This window comes from Trichogramma pretiosum, unplaced genomic scaffold (genome assembly GCF_000599845.2).
Source record: "Trichogramma pretiosum strain Unisexual culture from Peru unplaced genomic scaffold, Tpre_2.0 scaffold16, whole genome shotgun sequence".
In the NCBI taxonomy this organism is placed as follows: Eukaryota; Metazoa; Arthropoda; class Insecta; order Hymenoptera; family Trichogrammatidae; genus Trichogramma; species Trichogramma pretiosum.
In genome coordinates, this window is record NW_019641647.1 from 710,393 (window position 1) to 735,647 (window position 25,255).

General features: G+C 38.7%; 1 protein-coding gene across 3 annotated transcripts in view; it reads right to left on the reverse strand.

The window, feature by feature from the left end:
- The window catches only part of LOC106659327 (SCY1-like protein 2), a 51,148-nt gene that overhangs the window by 5,644 nt on the left and 20,249 nt on the right, over nucleotides 1-25,255 (reverse strand). Inside the window, exons 2-15 of one of the 3 annotated variants that reach the window (XM_014381813.2) lie at nucleotides 16,817-17,086; nucleotides 12,566-12,700; nucleotides 11,403-11,928; nucleotides 10,545-10,640; nucleotides 10,321-10,466; nucleotides 9,285-9,415; nucleotides 7,394-7,508; nucleotides 6,675-6,974; nucleotides 5,868-6,108; nucleotides 5,238-5,406; nucleotides 4,737-4,915; nucleotides 4,421-4,477; nucleotides 3,184-3,434; nucleotides 2,081-2,328 (exon numbers count right to left, since the gene is read on the reverse strand). In XM_014381813.2, coding sequence (XP_014237299.1) covers nucleotides 2,095-2,328; nucleotides 3,184-3,434; nucleotides 4,421-4,477; nucleotides 4,737-4,915; nucleotides 5,238-5,406; nucleotides 5,868-6,108; nucleotides 6,675-6,974; nucleotides 7,394-7,508; nucleotides 9,285-9,415; nucleotides 10,321-10,466; nucleotides 10,545-10,640; nucleotides 11,403-11,928; nucleotides 12,566-12,700; nucleotides 16,817-17,005 — 2,769 coding nt within the window. In that variant the 5' untranslated portion in view covers nucleotides 17,006-17,086 and the 3' untranslated portion in view covers nucleotides 2,081-2,094. Of the gene's footprint in view, nucleotides 1-2,080; nucleotides 2,329-3,183; nucleotides 3,459-4,420; nucleotides 4,478-4,736; nucleotides 4,916-5,237; nucleotides 5,407-5,867; nucleotides 6,109-6,674; nucleotides 6,975-7,393; nucleotides 7,509-9,284; nucleotides 9,416-10,320; nucleotides 10,467-10,544; nucleotides 10,641-11,402; nucleotides 11,929-12,565; nucleotides 12,701-16,816; nucleotides 17,087-25,255 lie in introns of all 3 variants that reach the window. The other 2 variants (XM_014381814.2, XM_014381811.2) reach the window with 2 other exon arrangements.

Genomic DNA, 25,255 nt, shown 5'->3' on the forward strand with positions numbered 1-25,255 from the left:
ACTATGTTCAAGGAGAAGTTTTAATGCTTTTTCCGATCGCGTATTTAACTGGATTTACAGGCTTTGAATTAATTAATTACCAAAAAAGAGAAGAAAGAGCTTTTAATTACAATTTTAAACTCATTTCTAAAAACTCAAGTAATATTACTAGCATCGAGAAGCGCACACTTACTGCCAGTACACGCAGTGCCGCAAAATTAAATCATTATCATTATAATAGTTGCTTTAAGTAGTTGTTAAGATGTTGCTGTTGTTTTATAGATATTTTTTATTTATTGTCGTTGTAGAAGTACGTATTGTTGGCGATGTTTAACAATGCTGTCCTGTCGAAGTAACCAAAGAGGCAGTGTTCAAGGCAGAGGGATGAGATGAGACGGACGGCAATGCACTTATACTAATTGTTTTTTTGTCGTTTGGACGAAGCACAATGCAGCTTTCTAATATATATATATATATATATACATATTATATGTCGAGTAATAATTGAATATTAACATGTTGCGTAGATATTGATGCTTTTTATATAGTCATCCAGCCAGGCGATGAGACGATGGTCGATGCTTTTCATTCAATTACTCTATATATTTAATTGTGAGTTTTTAACAAGATCTGAATTGAACAATTACAATTATTATCCGAATTTTAAGATTTTTCGTTCACTTCAGACTTGTCGAATTACATAAAAATCAAGGAGATTTATAATTACTGCATGATCTAATATTTACAAATTCAATAATTATACAAGGCTTTGATAAATAGTTGTCATGCGAGGAAGGATGTCATTTTTCAACTACGTATACGGCTTTAAAGGTGGACTTGTAGTGAGATAGTAAACGAATGATGATAACTGTGTTAAAGGATTCTTTGTGCTGTAAAATTTACATTGCAAAGCTTGTGTGAAAATCAAAACGCAAGGTGTTCACTGATTGAGTTCTATGTTGTCATGATTAGTTTTTGATAGAAAATCTGACGGTTTTAAATTTTTTTCTCGAGAAATATTTTAATTTAAAATTAACAGAATTTTTTTTGGAAGAGAAAGTATTGAAAGTAAGTTCCTACGAATCTGATTTAATTCACATATAAATATAAAATGCAGCATATTTTGTTCAAAACAAACGATTGAGTGCATTGATGTCATAAATACTCAATTTTTACACGTATTTATTATAATTTAAAAGCGAAAATAAATATTATAAATTAAGTTTCAATTACTCTACGATTACAGAGGCTTATAAAATAGTTTAAAAATCAAAAGCACAAGCAACAAGTCAGAATAATTATTTTAGCAACAGTATACATAAGTACGGAACATAGCACAACAGGCGTTGAAACATTGTAGCAAATCACGAATGATAACTCAGTACCAAATCTTAGCTAGAAGTATATAGTGTTGTCTGGTGCTGTGTTATAAAGGATAAAATATTGTAGCACGTGCGGTTAAGTTTCTTGATAAACTGCGATTGTTTTTTCTTCTTTTCTTTCAACGTTAGCTATTTTTCAAAAGTTTTCTTTTAAATAAAAATCACCCGATCAAATGTCAAAACCAGCATTACATGCAAATATCAAGCCATGCAATTCATAACTAATATTCTACCTGGAAAACTGCCGATAGTTTATAAATCACGAATTACTGCATTGTTGATTTAAAATCACATCATTTGTAAATTAGAAACTTAGATAAACAAGATACATTATGACGCGAAACATTTCATTCATCAAATATCAGTGAGACTGATTTTGTGTCAAAATTAAACTAAAAGCTGTTATAAAATCAGAGTTGTTCGCGTTGAAAACGTTCAATCTTAATAATATAATATACAAAATGTGTACAGTGTTGCCATTGATTATTGGTGCAGCTATATATAGAGTGAAATGGCGTATGTGCGAGCGCGTGTTTGTGTACAGGTATATAGGTGGGCAGTAGTGGTATAGTAGGTGTCTCGTGCGTGGGTGTCGTAAATGTAAAATAGTCTCGCTCTGCGTCGTGTCAACTTGCGTCTCTCCTCCTTGTCTTTTTTTCGTTTTCTTTTTTTTTTTTTTTTGCATTAATGTGTGGTCAGAGGAACATTGAGATCCTTACACTGTAACCATGGGTCAGTGGGAGATTTGTCCCGATGGCTGCAGTAGTGATGGAGAGAGTGTTGGTGGTGGTCCATTCAAGTTGAGGCAGATGGGGGGTAGTTGTCTTACCATGCCGGATCCGAATTGCTGGAGCAGCCCCTGCTGGGAGGAGGTGGACGAGACCGAGGGTCGCCTCGAGTTCCTTATACTGCTCATGCTCGACGTCAGCAGGTACGGCACGCTGCTGCTCGTTATCGGCATGCCGCCCTGGATTTTTTTTTTCAGCATATAAACATACAACATAGCGCACGCAGCGGATTAACACGTTGCTTCGCTCTCGGTCTGCACTTTAAATCATTGCAAAATGACACGTATTTTTTCCTTTTTATTTCATCCTTTTACGTACTCGAATTCAACGTTATTGAGCAAGACGATTGCGAGTAGCAAAGCACCCGCTACGGGCTTATTCGTAATTCAAGATCGAGAGTTGCAAGATTCGAGCTTGCTTTATATAGCTAGCACTTAATATCCCCAGCGCGCATAATAGACTTTATTTTACTGCATCGCTAGGCGGCGGCAAAGCGTTTAAAGACGAGAGAGAGAGAGCGAAGTGTGCGAGGGAAAAGCAAGACAAGCGCAGGCTCGGCAGGCGCTATTTATATATTTAAAAACGAGCCCGGCGCGCTATACGGAGCTCCGCGACAGGCATATTTAATCTCGCACGTCCCTCGTGTGATATATTACCCTTGGTGCACTCGGCGTGCCGTATCGCATTATCTCCATCAAACATCAACGAACGAACACGCACTGCTACCCCGGCAGCAGCAGCAGCAGCAGCAGCAGCAGCAATTCCAGCCTCTCCTCCTCCCTCCTTGCAGAGCCCCGCGCGCGCGGCAAAACGTTTCTCCCTCACGCAACAGGTATACACACCAGCGAGCACATACTTTGCCTCTCTCTTTGACGTCGCGGTGACCCGCACGAGCGTATAGCATAGTAAAATAGTCCAAGTACGCGAGACAAGCCACGTGCACATCGTAATGCATAAATATATAGCGCGTGATTACGATAGCTCGCGCGTGTTAAAAATATGTCGTTGTTAAGTTGACTATGGGACAGACTTACCGTGGGTGGTGAGAGATTGATATTGGAACCTCGCCTCTCTTGGGGCCCGGTGCTCGAGTGCCGCCTAATGGGCAGACCCCCGCCGGGCGTGCCACCGGGCGAGCTCGCGCACGAGGGCGCTATCCGGATCTTCGGTGTCATGAGGGTGTTGTCGGACAGGCGCCGCGACGTGAACGTGTTGGCGACCCGCAAAAAGTTGCTGTCCGCGTTCGCCGACGATGTCGAGCCGTAGAACCAGCTGCCCAACATGCCTGCAGCACGGGTACGCACATTGGCTATTGTTGTTGTTGTGCGCATGGAGGTGGTGGTGGTTGTTGTAGTTGTTGTTGATGTTGTTGTTGTTGTTTTGTTCGTGATTTTTTTTCGATTTTTGATTTTTTTCATGATGATGGCGATGGTGCATTTTTGCCGGTCGATTTTAGAGGAGATTTGCAGGTTTTGTCGAAGGAGGATGAAAAGAGAAAGAAAAGAGTAGAGTTAGAGATAAAAGCTTCAGTAGCAAGTGATTTAATTAATTTGTTCAATTTGCTTGGAAAGTACATTCAAGGTACTAGGGACACATTTTTTATTAGAAAATTTTCCAATTTATTTCGTATAAAAGCGCAAAACCTCAGCAAAGTCACGGCTTTCTAATTTTATGCACGCAATTAAACAATTTTACTTTCAGTTACCTTTTGATTTTTCAAAGATATGTATTCAATTCTAATGTGTTACAAGTCAAGGACATGATTTTGTCAAGTTTACTTCAAGTTTTCTTTTTTTTTTCCATTTCAAGCACGAAGGGATAAAATTGTCATATCGCGTCTACGCGACGTGTACATACCTTTCTTATTAACCTAGTCAATTTGATCAATTAAAGTGAAATACTTGACACAATGAACCGTATATATGCGGCAAATATATTCTAATTATGAAGTGAATTTGATGCCAAGAGTATTCATATATAAGTATATTTATCATTGCATAATATGCGCACGCACGTACGTGTACGTGAGTTACGCACGTGTGGGCGCAGCGTGTATGTGAGTAGCGATCGAATAAATATATGTTAATATTCATGCGCTACTACACAAAGAGCAAGAGATGCGAATCTATTGTACTACTGCTAGATATTAACTACAAACTACGCTGGTTATTCGATGAATTTAGAGGGTGGTATTTGAGCTACGGGAAGTCTATTCATCTTTACAGATCTCTTTATTGCTATCGGAAGGGTTGAATGAATAGCAATTCTTACCGGTCATGGAACTCTTCCTTGTCATGTTTTCAGCGGACGCCGTCATTGACATTGAACCTAAAACGAGTATAACATCATATTGTAACGTTTACAAAGTCGTCGTTCAAGTCGCTTATACAGACTATGAAAGTTTAGAAAATGTGCAATAAAATTGTACTGTTATATATTGTAAAGCGTTTGGTTCAAAACATGAATCTAGCGTGATTAGGGTCGTCCCTTTGTTCAATAATAACAACAGTAAAATAGTAAGAGCATCTACATCGCCGGATTTAGATTTCGAGCCGCTGTAGAATGGAACGCCTCATGATGTACGTACCAATCGAGTTTTTCCTTGCCATGTCTTCCGCTGAGGAGGTTTTCCTTTGTTCGATACGTAAATTTGGTATATTAAAGGCTGGCACGTGCATGTTGTCGGTGCTATATTGATGGCGCAGCGTCCGCTTCTCAGGGCTCAGCAGCGATACGTTGTCGAGTTTCAGTTTATTTCCATGGTTTCTGCGGCAAGTTAGCAAAAAGGGAAGATGGTTTTTTTTCTTCTCATAAAACTTGGCTAGTTGAATTGATCGGTAGTGTCAAAAGTGTCATTGGAAAAAGTCCGCAAGTGAAAAGCCGCTCGTAATAAATAAAAAAAATATTGCGCGTGAACTTGAATTACTATATGAAAAGTTGCTGTCTTTATGTAGCCTTGGAAAATGATGAAGCGTTTATCGTTTATATAGTTGTAGCGAGTTATATGATACAGACAGAAGCTTCCTTCTGGCTTTTGGCATAGGCTCCGACGTATAGTCTGGTACTATATAGATATGGAGCTACGTACCTCTCGATGAAATTGAGCATCTCTTGCAAAACTTCGATCAGACTGGTAAAGTGCTCTAGAGTTAAGCCACGGTTCACGGTTTGCGGCAAGAGCGATGGCATGACGCGCGTCGCCATTACGTTCACCGTCAATCCATATTTTTTGTCGCTCAGCATTAACCTGTATATGCCTAGAGGCAGGAGGAAAAAAGGCAGAGAGAAAAGCGAGTAAGCAACGAGGAACAATGAAAATTGCAAGAATAAATCTTCCGGATTAGAAGTGAGAGGGAGGGAGAGTAATCATCTGGCGGATTTTACTGGCTTTCATATACACGCAAACTCTCGCATACTTGAGGGTTTTTTTCTTTAATCTTTAAGAGAAAACAAGACAGCTTTATGTTCCATCTTGCAACTATTGTCGCGATAATCCTCAAGACTAGGCGTTTCTTAAAATATTATGTTTTCGCTACGTTGCTTTTTTGGCAAGTAAAATTTCGCTCATCGAGCTTTCGTGTATACAAGGCGAAATCGGGTCGTAATGCATCGGTGTCTAATAATAGATTAAAAGCCCACAAGCTCCGTCTCCCTTCCTCTCCGAGATAGTTGGATGGGAGTAGGTGGTAGGTAGGGTGTGCAGACGAAATCGACTCACCCACAACCCTGACGATTATCTCGGGCTCTTGGAGCTTGGCTTCCCAGAGTATGGGCAAGACCTCTTCGGTTATCTGCTCCTTCTCCAGCCGATCGAGTATGCAAGAGAGCGCGTGCATGAGTACGCGCTGGTCCGTCGTGCCGTGCTGGAAGGCGAGCTTCAGCTTGGGGAGCACCGTGCGCCTTATTGCTTGGTCGTCCAGGTAATCCGTCACGTTCGCCACGGCCACGAACGCTGCCGACTGAAATACACGCGCACACAGACACACAAACTTAGACTCGCGCGTCCAAAGCGGCCTATATATCGCCAACCCAACCGGAGTAATATGATATTTTTTTGCAGCTCTATTCGGTCCGCCAGCGCACATTTTTTTCGCATTTTTTCGACTGCACGTACCCAGCCCCGGCGTGTGTGATTATACGCGCGCGACCTATTTGTATACGTATGAATTTCGAGCGAGTAAGAGCGATGACAAATTGATGTGTGCTCGCGGACGCAGCGCTTTTATCATTTTGCCTTTTATCCATAAGCAATCGAATGTGCAGCCGGCTCTGGACACGTACACAAGGCCACAAGGGTATTATTGAATCGTAGCTTGCGCGCGCGTAGCTTTGCCACGTATGCGCTTCGGTTATTATTTTGCTATGCGCGAGCGCATTTTCAACAACTATTCGGCACGAGTAAAAATTCAAAGAATTTATAAAAGAACTGCAATTTTTCGAATTATTGCCGAGAGTCAAAAATAACAAAAATCAAAAAAAAATAACGAAAATTGAACTGGCCTAGTTATTTGGCACCCTCACGTACCTGAATTTGTATACTCGTGCTCTCGAACGAGTTGTAGAGAATGGGCAGAACCTCCCGATGAATATCTTCCAGCGTCGTCTTCTCGAGAATGACGTGGAGATTCTCCAAGAGGACGACCGTGCCCTGCGTCGAGCGGGGCATCGTGAAAATCGAGCGAAATTTCGGCAGCAGTATCGTCTGGTAATTCTCGAGGCTGCTGTTCTGTATGATGTAGAGCATCGGCTGGAGCACCGCCGCGAACACCTCCTGCGAGAGGGTCTCGTGCTGCAGGTACGGCCAGATGTGCTGGTACCACAATTTCTGCACGGAAAGACAAAGAGAACGAAAAGAAAAGTTCAAGACAAAAGTTTCAAGAAACAAAGAGAGATTTGACGCTGTTGAATATTTCAAGAGTATTAGAAGTGCTTGGGTATGAAAAAAGCTCGAGTATCCGTGTACGCATTCGCGGCCGTAGGATCATCTCATATGTATACTGCATCTACGCACGACTGTAATATCTGGCCGGAATTCGATTTGTGCACAAGCGCATATGGCATTTTAATGTTTGTTCTTTTTTCTCTCGGATACATATCTACTGCTGCTTGGATATACAAAAGGTGCCAACCGTATCCTCAAAGAGTTCCCATGTGCACGTAGACATTCGTATTCTCATGTATGTACCGGATGCACACGTGTGCGGATGTGTATGCGAATTTCGTTTGAAATTCTTTTATCCTTACCCTGGGTATGTAGGGCAGTACTTCTTTGAGGGTATTTTTGTAAAAGTGCCCTTTTTGTGCTGGATCCTTCATGTTGATAACATCGAGAAATTGTAGAGCGTGTACAGATGGATCACTGCAAACATGAGTCAATCACATTATTCTATTGATTTTATACTCCTCTCTCGTATAGAATTAATGCTTTCAACCATTTGTTTCATTGTTTTGTTTGAAATAATAATTTTGATTTTAATAATGACTTCCATGCGTAGCAGATTACTAATTCAACATTTCGACTGCTCAGTAACTTTATACTGAGAGTAATCGATCTGTCGCCAGGACAAGGAAAATTTTATCATGGCGTCCTTATTTTCTTCTTAAGCAGAACGCGACAAAGATATAAATTATTTTTAAAGAGTAGAATGGAGAAACTCATTAACCCATTTAGTGGCATTCGATTAATTTATTTCGACTTTTTTAAATTTATTTAAGGAAGCGAATGTTTTTTTTAACAATCGCGAAATCTTAAATTAGATAATTTAGAAAAAGATTGAGAAAAAATTAATAGCAAACTGCTCGTAAAGATGAAAATAGTAGATAGCTCTTCCAGCTGGGCTATTTCCACCTACACAAGCCAGACGCTCGAGGCGATACCGAAGCAAGGGGAAAAAATGAATATTCTCAAACCCGTTTTCTGCAGCACTGCTACTGCATAATTCTCTAAACGGCTCTATGGTATTATGTGCCTAAGAACATCAAAACAAAGGCTATTAAACTTGATTACATTATCGCACGTTATCGTGTGGCTATCTTAACGCTTCGTTAGATTCAAAGCTCGAGGAATTTTTAACTCGAGCAATTTTTAGTTAATTTTTTTGCGACCAGCATACAAGTGTAAAAATCTGCATTGAATTTTAACTATTCGAAATTTATTAGCGTTAAAGATATACACGATAGGTTGAGTAACGTATCTCGAGAAAGTCCAAGCTGTATATAGCGCCAGCTTTTGATAGCACGTGTGCAAAGACGAGTTCCTAGGAGGTTTCATAAATATTGAAATCTATACAGTCATATGCATATTTTTCATTCGAGTCAAGCGTCCATACAATTAGTTCGTCCTCAAATACATATGGATATATATAAACGTCAATTAGAAGCTCGTTTGATTTTTCAAGCGCGCAGGAAAGACACGCAGTGCTCGGCGTTGCCGTCGTCCCGCTCATGCCTCAATGACGATTGATCTTCCTCGTAACAAATTATACGGTCAGGCAAATGTGCATCGACTCGCACGCATATAAAAGCAAAGTTTGCGTATAACAAAGACACCTTATTTTTCTGCAAGGTACGGTACCTTAACGCGCGATCGGTGATGTTTTACGAGATGTCTTGTTTGTCTTTTACGAGATTTTTACGAGGAACAAGAGCAATAACGTTTAACAATAGTCGATCGAACGATCTAATAAAAGTCGTCCGAGTCTTAAAATTGATTTTTTATGCACCTTCGCGGACGTGCGCCGTCCATTTATCCGGAATTCTTTTTTTCCAATTTCACCAAGCTACGTTGTTCTTTTCTTTGGCAATTCATACATTATTGACGTTGATCATTAATAATAGTTTGTACATATTGTCTCTTGTGAATTACAAGTTTTTTTTCATACGGAAAGCTCAATTGTTGATTTTGAATGAAAACTAGAAAAAACTGAAATAATGCCTCAGGTCAGGGACTGTCGTCTTATACTTACATCAGTTAACGTTTGCAAATTCGAGATATGTCATAGTTAATTTAGCTGCTACCTCCCGTGAGTTTCTAATATCATTTGCTTGTAGAGTTAATGAGTTCAACTAAGTATATAAATTAGCGCGCGTGTATGTATGTACATACATTTGCGTGTTTGCATTTCAAAAAACTGACCTGAAGTACTTAATGAGAGAAAGCAGTTGAGCCGTTGGTCGGTGTCTGGGTTCCTTGTGCAGGAGGCGCGATACGGCCTCGTGCAGAGGGACTGGCACTCTCGGTAACAGCTGTCGCACTTGCTCGTCCAGCTACGATTTTCGATCAATCACACATTTGCGAATGAGTTTGTGAGGCTTTTCATTCATTTATGATTCGTTTCAGTTAGGTATGGGTAAAGGAATGATTGGAAAATAGTTAAATTTTATATCTACACTAACTTAAAAGATCTTCATTCATGAGAAAAAAATTAAAAGTTCAAACTTTTTTTCTTAATTAAAAACATTGTCGAGTCGTGAAAAGCAAAAAAAGTTAACGATCAAAGAATATCGAGGAAAAAGTTTTGCACACATTTATTTATAGTACAGTGATTCTTCTGTGGAGTTTTTTTGTTGTAAAATAATGTAAAAATAAACTCAATTCTCGATTCGTTGTACTCTTACGGCGTATCGAATTCTGAATTGCCATGTCAAAGGCGGTCTGCGCTCGTCCGCTCGCTCTTTCTTCGTTCGTGACTATTCGAGCGAGACAAAGAAGAAGAGGGAGAATGTCCCGAAAACAGAAGCGTTCGCCCACACGATCGATATTAAAACCCGGCAACTCAACAATATACCATTAGCCTCATGTTTACTTTGACATTAAGTCAATTTTTCTCTGTTCGAGTTTTAAATTACGGTTTTTTTGCGAATTCATTTAAATGAATAAAAATTCTAGGTATATCCTCTCATCGACTAGCTTCTATACGTACAAGCTTCGCTCGTGTTAAAGCTCTGTTATTCCATTTTTTTTTCACGTTTCGTCAAAGCGATAAAAGAGAGAAACAAACCCGAACGCAGGATGAAGGAAAAAAAGCTTAATTGAAAGGCAAGAAAACACAAAAAGCAATTGTCTTTCGTGCCACGAGTGTACTTGTTTTACGTCATTTAAGTGACCTTCAATTCAGTGACTATAGGAAGGAGGAGACGTCAAAGTAAAAAACGCCCAGTTGCAAACTTACCGTTTCAAGTTGTTTTTGGTAATCCGAGACATTATGATTCGCTTGGATGAGTGGCCGGCCGTGATTGAAGACGGTGCAAATGACCATCCCGAGGCTGTACATGTCACTTAGTATGCTACCGACTTTTTTCTGTTGCACTTCGGGCGCTGTGCATAGAAAGTCCAATTATATATCCTGTATGAGTAATTAATCATGCATACGTGCTTCGAGACAAGAGAGCTTACCGATATAATCTAAATTTGGTTGAGTCATTTTGGGTATTCGATTGGTCCATTGTGGAAGTGGAATCGGATCCATGGCGTCGATTTCGTTCACTTTTTCTGTTGAAACAGATATCATATGAACTTAATACTTTTGTTGAATATTTTCGGTACTGATATTTCGATATTGCGTTTCATTTTTCTTTTAAACTTTGATTATAATTTATTTTTATCGTAAGGATTTTGTGGTATTTCTCCGAGTTTCGCGATTTTTTAATTATATTTACACGTAGCTACGTTTATGTAATGTAATGTGATTCTCTACTGAATTTTTTGAGCTCAATATACGGATAAATAACGTACTAAACGTAAAATGAAAAAATAATTTTAACATCCGTTTAAAAAATAATATCAAAAGCGTCATTTGATTTGCAAGTTACAATTTTTAAGCCGTACGCACAGGATTGCTCATGAATTTTCGCCAAGCCTCAAGGACGTTTATTTCATTTTTAAAATAGACCGTTCTTTGTCATGTTATGATCTTTGAAAAAATAACCGAATGTTTTTCAATTAAGTTAATTAGAAGGCTGACCTCGGATTCGAAGCAGCGAGTACAAGAGGAGTTGAAACAAACGAGTCTATAACAGATCGTTCAAGCGAACGAAACATGGTCTCAACTAGCATGAATTGAAAGAAAACAAAGCTTAATCTGAAATAGCCAAGATCTTTAATTTGTCAGCAAAGCGTGGGCAAAGTTGGAAAAAAGTCCAAGTAGCGTAGCCTTATGTATGGTCAGACGGGTGCGCGCTCCTCCCTTTCTCTGAACTAACGTGCCCGTAGCTCCGTATAGTACGCGCGCTATAGCTTTGCTGGAGGTCTCACCGAGGAACTCAAAGCCAAAGAGTTTCCAGGTGCCCTTCTTGGTGATCATAATGCTGACCGGACAGACGTTTCTATGCATGAACTGGCAGCTGTAGTGTAGAAACGACAGCGCCTCGGTGCACTGCAAAAGTCCGTATTTGATCTCGATGTCGAGCATGTCGTACTCCTTGGCGAAGACGGGCCTGCTGCTCGGTTGCTGCTGGTGATGATGGTGATGGTGATGGTACTGCTGCTGCTGTTGCTGCGAGCTCGTTTGATGGTGCTGTTGATGCGGCTGATGATGCTGCTGCTGCTGCTGTTGTTGCTGCTGCTGCTGCTGCTGATGATGATGGCCGTGCGACTGATGGCCGTGATGATTGTTGAGCAGGCCCCCGTTCGAGGTGGCCCCTTGGTGTTGCTGCTGCTGCTGGCCCGCCAGAGCCGCCTGCTTCTGCTCCTCCGCCGCGAGGACGTTCGCGAGACTCGCCAGGACCGGCTCCGAAGCGAAGGCCAACGTCTCGGGGCATTCTTCCACCGGATGCACCACCTGTCAACGGACGAACGTCACATGGGCCGTTTCAAATTGTCTTTCTTGCGAGCTTGCACTCCAATCAACGCAATTAGAAACAATGGTGGCTTTTATTCGCGTATGAAGTAGCGGCGGCTGGGATATAGCTCCCTGGCGTCAATGTGTTGCACTTTGATCGTGCTCTCGAATGAAGTTACACGCGAAATTTAGCCCCCAAAAGTGTTTTGCTTATCGTGCGCAATCTCCGCTTGCTCGCGCACAAAAGCAACTGCTTTAGCTACATTGCGTGCGGGGCAAAATTGAATTATTTCACGCTGAATTTAAAGCTCGATTTATTCTATTATGTAGCCCGGGAACAAAATTACGCCAACTCGCTCTGTTGTGCCGCGCGCTAGCTGCGTGCTAGCTGCGTGTCTCGATTGAAATGCCTTTGGGGTTTCGCGTATTATCCCGCTGCAAGTTTAAACAAGCTACGTGGAAGGCCAAGTGCGAGCCTTGTTTTACAATACGCGCATTATATAATACATAGAAACCCGTCGGCTTTATATGAGCGGAACGCAGAGTTCGATGAACCACGTGTCGATCCATTCTTTCTTCATACTTTTGTCAGATTATAACATTTAGACTTTAATACCAAGTAATGTAATATTTTTACCTGTAGAATTTTTGGATGTCGAAATCGTTCCAAGTGTTTTACTCCAGCGCGCAGAACTTCCGCTACAGCTTCTTTTCTCTTTGGCTTGTGTATTTTCTCCACCGAACGTTTCTCGAATAAAAATATCGACACCTCCTGTAATGCATCGAAACAGACACAATAATTTCATTATAATTGAACGCTCGTATAGTTGATTTATGGTTCAATATTTTATGAGGGTTTTTTTTCATCGATAAAAAGAACCATGTACTATATACTAAAGATTGCTCACATACTAAATTTAAGACTCTGCGAACAGACTGAAGGCAGATTCATAATAATTGTCAATGAGCGATGGTGCGATCGAAATATCGCTTTTCAAATGCAAAATACACCCCGGCGACGTCGGTGTGAACGGTGACGATAAAAAAAACCAAACTAGTTGAATGGGATTGCGGCACAGATTGCTCGGAATATCGCCTTGTCAACGATATTGATTTATCGACCACTAAGAACTTGCTATTACAATTCAAAGCACCAAAAAAGTGCTTTAAACCTTTCGACTTTCACCAGAGCCGACTAAAACAAGATGTTTGAAAAATTTTACATAACTCAAGTGTTATTAAAAATGTATGCAGGTAAAGCAGGTTGAATTGTACGAATTATAAATTCTATCTTTGTTTCATCGTTGCGAAATTGAGGAGCTAATTTATTATGGCAATTAATCACTGGAACGGAACGAAAAATATACAAGAGCGAAAGTGTAATTATTAAAGATTATACTGTCACAGATGATTAAATAGAAAGCTCGAAGTTTAGGCAAAATGTATTAATCAATTAAGTTATCGCCACTAATGCGAATTGCGTGTGATTAAACTCTTTATGCGGAGCAGCGAGGAGTTGTTTCAGTTAATATAACGGCTCAGCGCCTAAAGGACTTGATTGGCCGAAGAAGTTGCGGCGCGGCAGAAGTGTGATAAAAATTTGCATAGAAAAGTTGCGGTGGCGAGAGAAAGAGCGGAGCTCGATGATGGCGGCTTGCAAGGAAAAGTGTGTGTGTGTGTGTGCGAGCCAACTTTACTTTGATAAACTTATAAGTCTTTTTAGTGCACAGTAAGTTGAGTTTGCCTTATTTGTACGCAGTTATGCAATTTTTCTTTTTTCATCAAGACTATATCTTGGTGGCTAAATTAAGTCTACAAAAAAGAAAAACTGTATTAAAGAATTTTCATTGGAAAATTTAATACGATCATAAAAAGTTGTACAAAACAATTTTTTTAGGTCAATTCATCTTGCTACATCCATTAGGCATAAATATTGTTCAAAAGAAAAATGAAAAGGAAAAGCCATTAAAAAGATGGTCTGTAAAATTTGTTAGTCAAATGGTCATGCGTTCAAGTATATCGACGCACAAAATTTAATTGTTCTTGGCGTACATAATGATTATTCGGTCCGAGGCATATATTAACCCAATTCGAGGGTACACGCGTCGTATAGCCAGGGTCCAATTTCTCCAATATCGACACATGCAAATGAGAGAATGGATGTAAATGTGCTACACACAAGGGGTGACATAAGAGTTCGCGAGCATATTATATATGTGCGGCTGAAGTGTAGCATTGCTGGCGCGCACAGCATATGGTAATCCGATAGTGCCTGCTCTAATCCTCGGAGATGTGCAATTATCCTCTGTCGCAGTCGGACATTTGCATGAAAATTACTAAGTGTAAGCGTCGTCGGTGCGTTGGATGTCTCGTCTACGTGTCTGGGTGACTGCTGTATATTTGCGGATTGCTAGACTACATAGCGAGAGTATATGTTAGTGCGTGCGTGTGTCCCTCTCTGTACGTGCACCAGACGCACAGATGCAGCGACGAACGTTCGAGCCTGGGCCACCCGCGCGCCTCCGACTGAGCTAGAGAGCTGAACTGCTCTGACGTATCATCAACGCCCGCAATTCGACACGCGGCCAAGTCATTTTCGACGACAGATCGAGACCTTCGCACATGTCCTCGCGCACCGTGTGACGATCGACTTCACGCTTCTATTCAGTGCTTTACTATGTGCCCGAGCCAAGTTTATGCGATCGTCAAAACAGCGGATTTAACACTTGTCAATATGAATGGTCAAGGATATCCAACTCAACAGGGAATACAGCTTAAAATTACTTCAGAGGTTGTGCATGCTACGAGTGTTTTTAAAGTAAAAAGACCATTTCGAATAAGAACCAAGTTATTGATGGCACGTCGTTGCTTCGGCACTGAAATTTACTTTGGAACTTGTATCGACAGAAATTTTATTTTTACATAATAATAAAATATAAGTGAAAACGTGAAAATATTAAGTCAATAGGACATTTTGCTAAATTAGAGAAAAAAATTGAATTTTTCTGTGAAAATAATCAATTCTCTTTAATATCAATCGTCATGTAGGGATACTTTACATTTTTGCAAATAAAAATATTTAAAAATCCTACTGTAACATTCACCACAAAATCTTTAAGATAATTTAATACGAATTATTTATCAATAATAATTTAATTTATCAAAACATAATTCGTATGTAAAAGTCCCAATACTTTTGGCCGATTGTTATATCATCTAGGGAAATCTCAAACTTGTATAACATATTCTCATTTTATGAGGTAACGAATAAAATGAAATTTTATAATTGACAGATATAATTAAAAGGGAAATAAAATTATATGTTTGAACGCTTGAAAGCTAAATCAATACGAAAACTATCGCGTACACAAATGAAGCGGCTGAGGTGATTTCATTAATTCATTTTAATAGTCACTGTAATATTAATATGAAATTAATAAAAATTGAAACAATATATTTTATACCTATACTATTTTTAATGATGCAGAATTGGCTGTACTAAATATTTCTATTCCTTATCAGACTGAATGAAAAAGTCAACTATGATCTTCATTGTATCAGCTATTTTTCCTTACATTAGTAGTCTTTTTAAATAACATCGTGTTAATTTGTCACCATTATATAACGATTATGAATTTCAAATAAAATCATATTTTATAGCATATATGAAATTTAATAATTTTTAACATAAAACTTTATCAAATGTTATTGAAATAATATTTTAATAAGTATTAACAAGTCATAAATTTTGGTAGTACATTTGCAACGATGACAATCGAACGATTTTTTGTTAAGAATTTACCATAACTTGTCTTCATGATTAATCATTTTTAAAAGTAGTCTCGAAAAATACTAAACGGTTACTCGACTCGAATGGTTTTGTATTTTTCCTGTTTTCGTTGCATTTTTTAAATTTCCAAAATTTTTGACTTTTTACTGAGATACAGCATTTTTGTGAGCTTTATTCGTATACTTTACATATTAACCTTTTTTTAACCTGTTTTAAAAATATTTTTTCGCTTTTCATTTTTTTTTTAAATTTTTTCATTCATCTTCAATTTCGATGTAGACCGTTTGAGCTACAGTGTCTAAGTGACGCTACTTTTCCGGAAGAATCAATGATTATGGTCAGTTTCTTGCAGAAGGTAATTGAACAAAACAGTTCATCTGTATTGAAGATATTTATGATATAGAAATAAAAAAAGTCGTAATGTCATTTTGGCCTGATTTCTGTGTCTAGATAAAGCTAAGGGTTGCATAATAGTATATTTTTCAAAAGGGTGCAGTTATGGATTTTAGCAAAACGAGGGATTAAACTGTAACGAGTTTTGTATAAAACCCATATGCACCAGTTGATGATACTTTTTTCCCCAAGAAAGCCTAAAATTATCGGGGAAATAATATTTTTACGGTAAAACAGGGACGAGTTTAATTACAACACGCGACTGAAGGTTGAATTTTTTGCGAATGAAACGCCAGTAGCCAGTCCATGACCTTAATTTCAAGAATTAAAACAAGTCCGAAGGACTTTGTATAGTTTTTAATTAAACTTTAGCGCCCTAAGCCTCTGGTAAAGTATCAGTGCGTCGAAGATTGAATTATGTGTGCACACGAGGCGATATACGTCGAAGCGCATTCACGTATCAGCATAGAGACCTGCATGCTCACACCTGCGCGTGTATACGTAGATACTAACGTACGAATGAAAAGCTTTGCGAGTTGAATATACATTGGATGTATTAAGGCAATTCGAAGGTGGCTGGCCCGCGTGCGTCGTGTGTGTGTGTGTGTGTGTGTGTGTGTGTACATAGGCGGTGAACGTAATTATGGTTTCATTATGTGAGTCGCGAGGCGTTGTTAATAATAGCCGCGCGAGCTTTGGACTAACCTTGCCGTCGCTCTTGCGACAGCCCTCGAGTATGCGCCAGACGTTCTCCGGGCCGGCGGTGGCCACCTGCTTGCCGACTTTGAAGTGATTGCAGATTGGATTGGACTCGAGGGCGTTGGGCGCCACCGGTTGAGCGCTGGCCGCGCTACCGCCGCTTTTGAATTTCGCGAACATCGTGCGCGCACCCATTCGCCGCCGAGCTGCTCAAGCTCGACGCGACCTGAATAGCACCCGCAAGATGACTTGTCCCTCGTAGCTTCTCTTTGAGTCCTGCAACATAAAGTGAGAAAGAATTTTAGATTCATAGTTATGCATTTACATTAATTAATTGATATGTGAATCATCGTGGCATCTACTACATGGAGCACATAATACGGTAACAGTTCATATATCGTCCATGTCCAGTGAACGGAGGAAGTTGACGATCAGAAAAAGTTCACGTGCGCGTACTTGCAAGTTGCAGTAGCAGCAGCAGGAGTGCAAAACGCGTGGGCGTTCTGAGCGTCGCGTATACACGCATTACAGAGCACGGAGTCGAGAGCTGACGTCACATTCGACGACGACCACCACAGCAGCAGCAGCAACAGCGACCGGCGAGTCAGCGAGAATGTGTGTATAAAAAGGGTCAAGGTGTCTATATATGTGTGTGTGTGTCTGCGCGCGCGCGTATAACACGATGGTGTGCGCGGCTGTTTTTGCTTCTGCTGCTCCTGCCTTTTCACAGAAGGCCATGTAGTCTCGCGCAGGATGAGCCGATTATTACGCTTAATTTTCGCGGTTCTAATTGTCGCTATATATACATTCAGCACTCGCGAGAAATGGCCGCGCGCTGCATAAACGCATGATTGACCTTGGCCTTTATAGCAATTATCGCTGCTACGCGAGAGCTGCGTATACACACACACACACACGTAGACATTTTGCCTTGCCATATGAGCTCGTAACAGTGTGTACGACGTGTATGAAAGCCGATAAAAGGAGAAAACGAAACGGCTGCTCACAAAGTTTGCTGTTGCAGCTGCGGGATCAGGGTCGTTTTTACCAAAAGTTTCTCTACGCACTGAGCTAATTACGTTTCAATTACAATCGATATAAGCCCGTGTATACTTTTCGAGAAACAAATTTTAGCTGCAATAGACACAGCTCGCGTGATCCTGTATAAGCACGAGCTTTTCATTGATATGGATCTGTTTCATTATTGCGTCTCTCCGATGCCGAGGATTTTCATCGCCAAAGACCATACTATCGATCGGCTTAAAAAGAGGATGAAAATTTATCGAGAGGCACCTTAAATATTATATTGTTCATTTTTTCCCTACCGATATTTAACATATATTAACACGATGCATTGTTCAACTTGTAATTTTTTTATATATTAAAGAAAATTAAATTGAATCGAATTTTTTTCGAATTCGTTAGATGCTTCATATGAATTATAGTCATGAGCTATGAACAGTCTAATCATGAAATCGACTTGTCGCTTTTTATAATAAATATCTGTCATGAAACAGCTCAGAAAAGTCGATGATAAATGCAACTTTTTTCCTTCTTGCCACTTAATAAGGTCAGGCCTGCTCCATCCAAGTCCGATCATTAAAGTTGCGTGTGTATTCCCCAATGATTACAATCAAATTTTTCTCTCTTTCTCTCTTTCTTTCTCTTGTTCCTTATGTCCTTCACTGAGTGTCTTAATAATGTAATTTTATACAGGTTTACTTAGTAAAATCTCTGCAAGCTATATAATATTATGCGTGCCATCTAAAATTTTCTGCAATACTTGTTACTACGATTGTTTATAGTGCTGCCTTTAAAGTCAATGTAATTAATACAACGAAATGTTCTATTACATTGCGTAAAATTACAATGGTGAATTCGTACTTTTGTTCACCACAGAAGAGTAGGAGGGTGAGGAAGGTAAAGCAGGTAATTTAAGATTTAGGTATATTAGAAGCTACACAGGCAGTGGTTTGGAGTATACAACCCGCAGCTTTGTATACGGCCACTGCGCACATAACTGTATATATTAAACCATTTACTCGGGTGTGTGGCACGGCTGTATCGTATCGAAGCAAACCGCTCTAACCGACTTCTCGAGTCGCTGAGATGGAGCATTTGGAAAATTGTTCGGTGTGTGCAGCGTCCGACTACGGCTGTTTGGTTATGAAAAAATTTGCACGTCCTCTGGACGCCTTTGTCGCTCCTTCCAAGGACGCAAGGACGATGATATTAACCTGGATTTTTTCGCATTGAATTTTGAACTTAAACTCTTTCCACAGTTTAAGTTCGTTTAGGTAGTCATAAAAATGTGCCTGGTTTACAAATCAAAGTTATGCGAGTTTGTCAGAATGCAGTAAACAAAGGTGTTGCTTTGCGCGTTGGCTCGTCAATTCATTTGACCCGGCTCGAATTACTATTGTAAATCTCTCTTTTTTTCCTCGTTAAAATATTTCAATTTGCCGATAGAAGCTCGTTTAAAATGCAGAAACAAAATTAGTTGGTGCATTTAAAGCTGTGAGTATTATAAATTCAATCGGAATTCTCCAATTCGTTCTTGTAATGGTAGTATTTATTCGGACTGGCTATCGAGATCGATTAAAATTAACAACGAAACTAATCGCTATTCAACGCCGTGAATGCCGAGCGAGTATGTGCGCGTGTGCACGAACATAACTTGCGATTGTGTATGTTACAACAATGCGAGAAAGGACGATTTTCCCAGGTAAAAGCTCTCTTGTTGCTTTCGAACAGGTTCATTTGCAAGTCACACTGGCAAAAGTACGAACGAGAAGTGAGGCTTACCGCATGTCACTGCTCGAGCTGCAGCTTGAGCGCCGAGAGCGCAAACACAAAGGACTCGGCTCCATATGCGTACACACACGCGCGCGTATACGTGCATTATATCGTGCTTGCAAAGTTTCATCTTCAACGTTCAACGTTCGAATGTCTAAGAGTCTTTTGTACTCATTTAGGTTATTTGTTTTATTGTAGCCTGGTGTAGTTAACCTAAAAATTTACCAAAAATTAACGGAAAATGGCTTTCTGAAAATTCTTAATCCTGAAACACGCACTCATAATCAAAAAATAAGCTCGCGCAGCTCATTAAAATAATTGAAATAACTTTACTTTTACGCTTCAGGCTTATTTTTGAAGATTATCAGTCTTCAAAGGCATCGAACTTGAAATTCAAGTAGGGATGCGCGGGTCAAAAAAGCCTAAAAGTTACTTGGTGTTTTAATTCTGTAATTATATTAATTTAATCTATCCAAAGCGAAATTAATAATTTTCGACCCAAGTGCCATAATTCTCGATTTTTTGAATTGTATGTATTTTTTTAATAAAATTTTTTAACTGCTTGAACTTAAATTTTGATAAATATTTTTAGAATTTTTTCAGTACTTTCATTCTCAAAGAGTTTCCTTTTTTCATATGTTTATACTTTTAATTGATTTAATTTAAATACATTTTATTTTTTATGGCAGTCCATAGATAACTAACTTAATATTTTTTAATATTGTTTCTTTCTGTCTCATTTTTTATTTGAATAATGGATAATACAACCACCTGAGGCATTCATTAGGCGTAAGATAACGTGTTATAAAATTACTCATTTTATATACTTTATCAATAAAAATATTTTTAAAACATCAAAAAATTTGAATTAAAAAAATTTTTAAATTACCATCTATCTTCTCACCTATTTTCTACTAATAATAACTAGCTCGACTTTCAGCGCGCTGCGCGCGCTCTCTTCTTTCTTATCCCATTTTGCCATTTTTCAATATTTAAAATAGAAAAATAAGATGAATGAAGATAATCTTATAAACTGTTAAAATCAAAATTAGTCTTCAGCCGTCAATAAGTTAATATTCCACTTTCTTAACTTACTATAACACTCGTATTTGCGTCTCAGTAAACAATTGCAAGCTACTGAACAACCAATCACAGCGCTTATAAACTGCTCACCCTAAAAACCTCACCACTCTAAAAGGATAGGATAGTAAGTATTAAAAAAAAAACAAAACAATTTAATTACAAAATAAAAATAAAAATTTTTAAATTAACTTAAAACAACTCTAAAATGGTTGTATTGTATAGATTATTATGACCTGAACATACGGAAAAGCAAACAACTACGAGTTCACGCGCTCAGGTAATGATTTTGACTTCCTCTACGAAAAGCCTCACGAGACCATTCTCAGGCATTTTTGCCAGAAACTATCGAGAAAAAGAAGGAAGAGCTATTTTCGGGCCAGGGGATATGAAAAATAGTATACGGGATATAAAAGTAGTATATAATATACTATTTTAGGGTATGCATTTGATAGAGTCCTTGTTCAATTTTTGGAACGATATACATTTCTAATGTATTATGTGAATTCGAGCTTTATGTAATTGTGTATTTGCTTAGAAATTTTACAGAGAATCATGTGTTACTGAATCTAATTATTTATATAAAAATTATATTTAATTTTTCCAGAATTTATTCCATGGATACTTGCTTAATCATTGGACTCTTTGATCAATTTGAATTGTTTTTGTTACCATCTTATTTACTTTTTCTACCAGTTCATTGGTATTGCAGTACTAATTGAACTGCATACTAAAAGTCTTCGAAGTTGTTCTTCTTGTCGTCATGTGCACCATAATAATTTTATATAATAGTCAAAATACAAAATAGTCAGGCATAATAATTTTAAGATTTTGTAAAGTTTTGTTTTTCACGCGTTCACCCCGACACAACTCAAATCAATCACTCACCTAAAATATTCATTGATTCCTTGATCAATCCCTTCTAGGTGTGATATATAATGCTACGTGTCTATGCGTACGGAGTCTCGGATAAGAAAAAGAACGAAATTCCTGGCAAAAGTTTTCGATCGAAAGCAGCCCTGGCCAGCACCGAAGAAGAAAGTATGCGTAAACTTGAAAGTTCTTCTGGGTGGAGCTACGGAAAATACAAGTTCGAAAAAAAAACAGAAACAAAATTAAATAAAACGAAAAGCGCAGCATTGCGTTGGAAAGAAAAGAGAAAATATCGAAACCATATAGCACGTCGAAAGCTCGCAGTAGTTTGAAAAGGGAGGGGGCAATAGATACGGGGAAGGTCAGGGTAGTTTCCGAAAGGAAATACGATTCTTGATGACGATGTTTCCGTCTCTCGCACTCAGTTACCCTCCCGATCCGTTTCCTCCATCTTCCTCTCACTCGCGCCTTCGCTTTCCTTCCTCGCTCTTTCCGTCTTGAAGTGTCTGCACGGTCTGCCCGGCGCACTATGTCTACATAGGTAGTCGTGCGCGGATCCCGCGATTAAACTCTAAGTCATGGTGCACGAGATCTCTCTCAGTTGTGTACGCGGAAAACTTTTGTGTTAGAGGATTTACTTCTCTCCCCTTTCGATGATTTCGAATTTGTTTGCCTCGCGCGGATTTTGTGGATTGAAAGAAAAATCCATTTTCGCCAAGTGCGCACATCGCTTCGATTTCGTCGAAATCCCGTAATTGAGGATGCATTAAAAAACGGATGAAAGTCGTTGTGCTATAGCAGGTAGCTTATAAATATTTATCGGGTCTCACGATCCTTCGATGGGTGTGCACTTTCAATTTTTCGATTCGACATTCAACTGGCACGTATGAGCGTCGAGGACAGGAAAAAAGTTGACATGCAGGCGAATGCTCCTTTTTCACAAAATTCTTGACGAGTTGCGTCAATTTCATTGCGTATACATATCTGTATGGATGCAGAAACTTGTAAGAATGTCAATTATTTATAAATTATGAAGCTATTGAAGAAAAAAGAAAATACACTTTATCACCAGTACGGATCGATTCTACCTTGGCAATTCAAAATATCACTTTCATGAATGAATGCCACTGTGATCGCTCAATTTGTAAACGCGATTGGAAATTGATTTTTTCTCTTACAAATTACCAGGCCGATTTGTGAGTGAAATAGAAAAAGGAAAATTCTCTTTAAAAGCATTAACCAGATCATTACAGATGGCTCCTTTTTTTGATTATTAAAATTCCCATCGTATATCGAGTATTGCGAAATTTTAAATTGTTTAAATTGTAAATTTCAAAGTAGGATTTATTACTTCTACTCGAACGCATCGTTTAATTAGCCTGGATTCAAAATTAGCGTTTTATTCTGGCAAAGGAATATCAAATACGTACCGTTTCATTAAAAAAATTGCTTGCCTTATATAATTTTTTGCCAAATTACTCACACACAGATTCAGAACTGTTTTGGTATAAACATTCGCAAATATCTATTAGAATCTTTCAATTTTACAGTCTTAATACCTTTAATCCAAATGCTTTGCTCAAGCAATCAAATGACAGACTCTCTTTTTATCATACATATGCCACGTGAAGTAATGAAGCGGTATTTCAATTTAGTCTTTCTTACCAATTTTCTAACCGTAGGAAATTATGATGATATAGATAATATTAATTGTTGAAATTTATATCATTCAAAGATAGTTTATAATCGTAGAGTCAAAAAATGCAGAATATTGGATTCTTAAGGTATTGATACTTTTTCTTAGAAACTATAATTCGAAAAAACAAGGCTACAATCTTTTGTAATAAATAGTAATTAGTTCGGCAATTAATTTTTCATAAATTGAAGCAGTTTGGTTAAAATTATTAATTGCTTCAATATCAATTTTATTTCTCTGAAAAATATATTCGTAATTCATTGGAATATTTCGAGCAAATAAAAATTGTGAATTTCGAAAAAAAATTTATTTCGACTATCAAGAAAAGAATTTATTTTTCTGACTATGCAATAGATTCACGCAGAACTGTTGTGTATGTAACTATATTTAAGGGATATTTAAGGGCTCTTACCATCCCTCGAGTATACCCTGCTTCTATATACTTATAATACTTGTGCTGAATAAAACCTCGTACTGCGATTGCGCTGAGAACGAAGAGCGTACAAATAAGCAAAATGCAAAATTCATGAGCTTTGCACATCTCATTTTCAAGTTTTTTTCTTCAAAATATGTTAACAATTTAAAATAAATTTTCGTCATTGAAAATTGAAAAATACCGGAGAAAAAATGACAACCGCGAATGGATGTGTTATTTTCCTATAGACACTAATAAAGCAGAACAGTTACAGTTTACTGTTTGTTCATACTATGCTAGCGCACATGTGTGTAGGATACACAGACAATTTCTGTTCAAGTTTAAATTTTATGATGAAAATAATACTGGTGCCAAAAATGAATTGCTACAATTTCCATCCGATTCCTCTGTCTATCTTATTCGAATCGAAAGCACTCATTCACTCGGAAAAAGCACTTGAATTGAAAATCGAAACACATGTGCACCGTCTGATATTTCACTAGTTTTTTACAGCGATAGCAAAAGATAGATAGGACGAAAGCGAGAGAGAACGAGAAAGAAAGAGGAAAACAAAGTGCGAGTGCGAGTATAGTAGTTATGTACTGAATGTATTCGTATACACACCCACACTGGCCTTATACATATAGGCAAGCTTCAAGAGGTTTTCGACTTTTATTGATGATTCTGCGTAGTTTGACCTCCTATTCTCTAGCTCTCGAGTTATTTTGCTTTTGGAGCAAGTGCGTATCGCTCAAGCTAGTTTTTTGCTCTTATTTCGGCTCTGCATTGTTACTTTGAAGAAATAAAAAGTAAGGAAATCAAAAAATAACACTTTTAAAGCAACTCGTTACTTTAATGAAAAACGGCTGGTCATTTTATTTAATGACTAATATTTTGAATTTAAAAAATGAGTCAATGGGATGGATGAGTTCGGTCGTCTAGAGGTAGCATTGGTAATTCTTCACTTTGGTAAACGCGCCCGAGCCCAGCGTATACAAAGCGCGCAAGTCATACGATCGCAGCCACACGTATGAAAGCTTTCATCAATCTACCTTACGAGGAGGAGCACATCTTCGCCAGTCGTGTCGTCTGCATCGTCGCAAGTATATACATGCGGAAACAGCTCGTTTCTCTCGTCGAACCAAGAAGCACAAAAGGCCAAGGAGGCGCGCGAAGTACAGTATCGAGAGCCTGTCTATGCGCGTATACAAAGATTGATTTTCCGTTTGGTATACTGCTGCAAGCTCTCGCTAGCGCGCGCTCGTGTGTGTGTCTATGTGTTTGCGTTTGTGCAACTGATGTCACGTGTAAAATACGACAAAAGCTCCACTAACAATCCAGTTTACCTCGCGAGTACGTGGAGAAAAAAAAGCTTGTTGCGTGGCGCGCGATCTATGCGGGCACTTTTTGATTTTAAGCCGTCCAGCTATTATCGAAAAAATATTATTTTTAAAACGTGCTTTTTAATGGGCTTCAGTTCTTGTTTAAGATATAATCCATTCAAGGGGGTGGGTTCAAGCAGTCTTTAAAAGAGAGTAGAAAAATAGATATAACCTTGCTTATGCAGTGCTCCGTGGGCAATAAA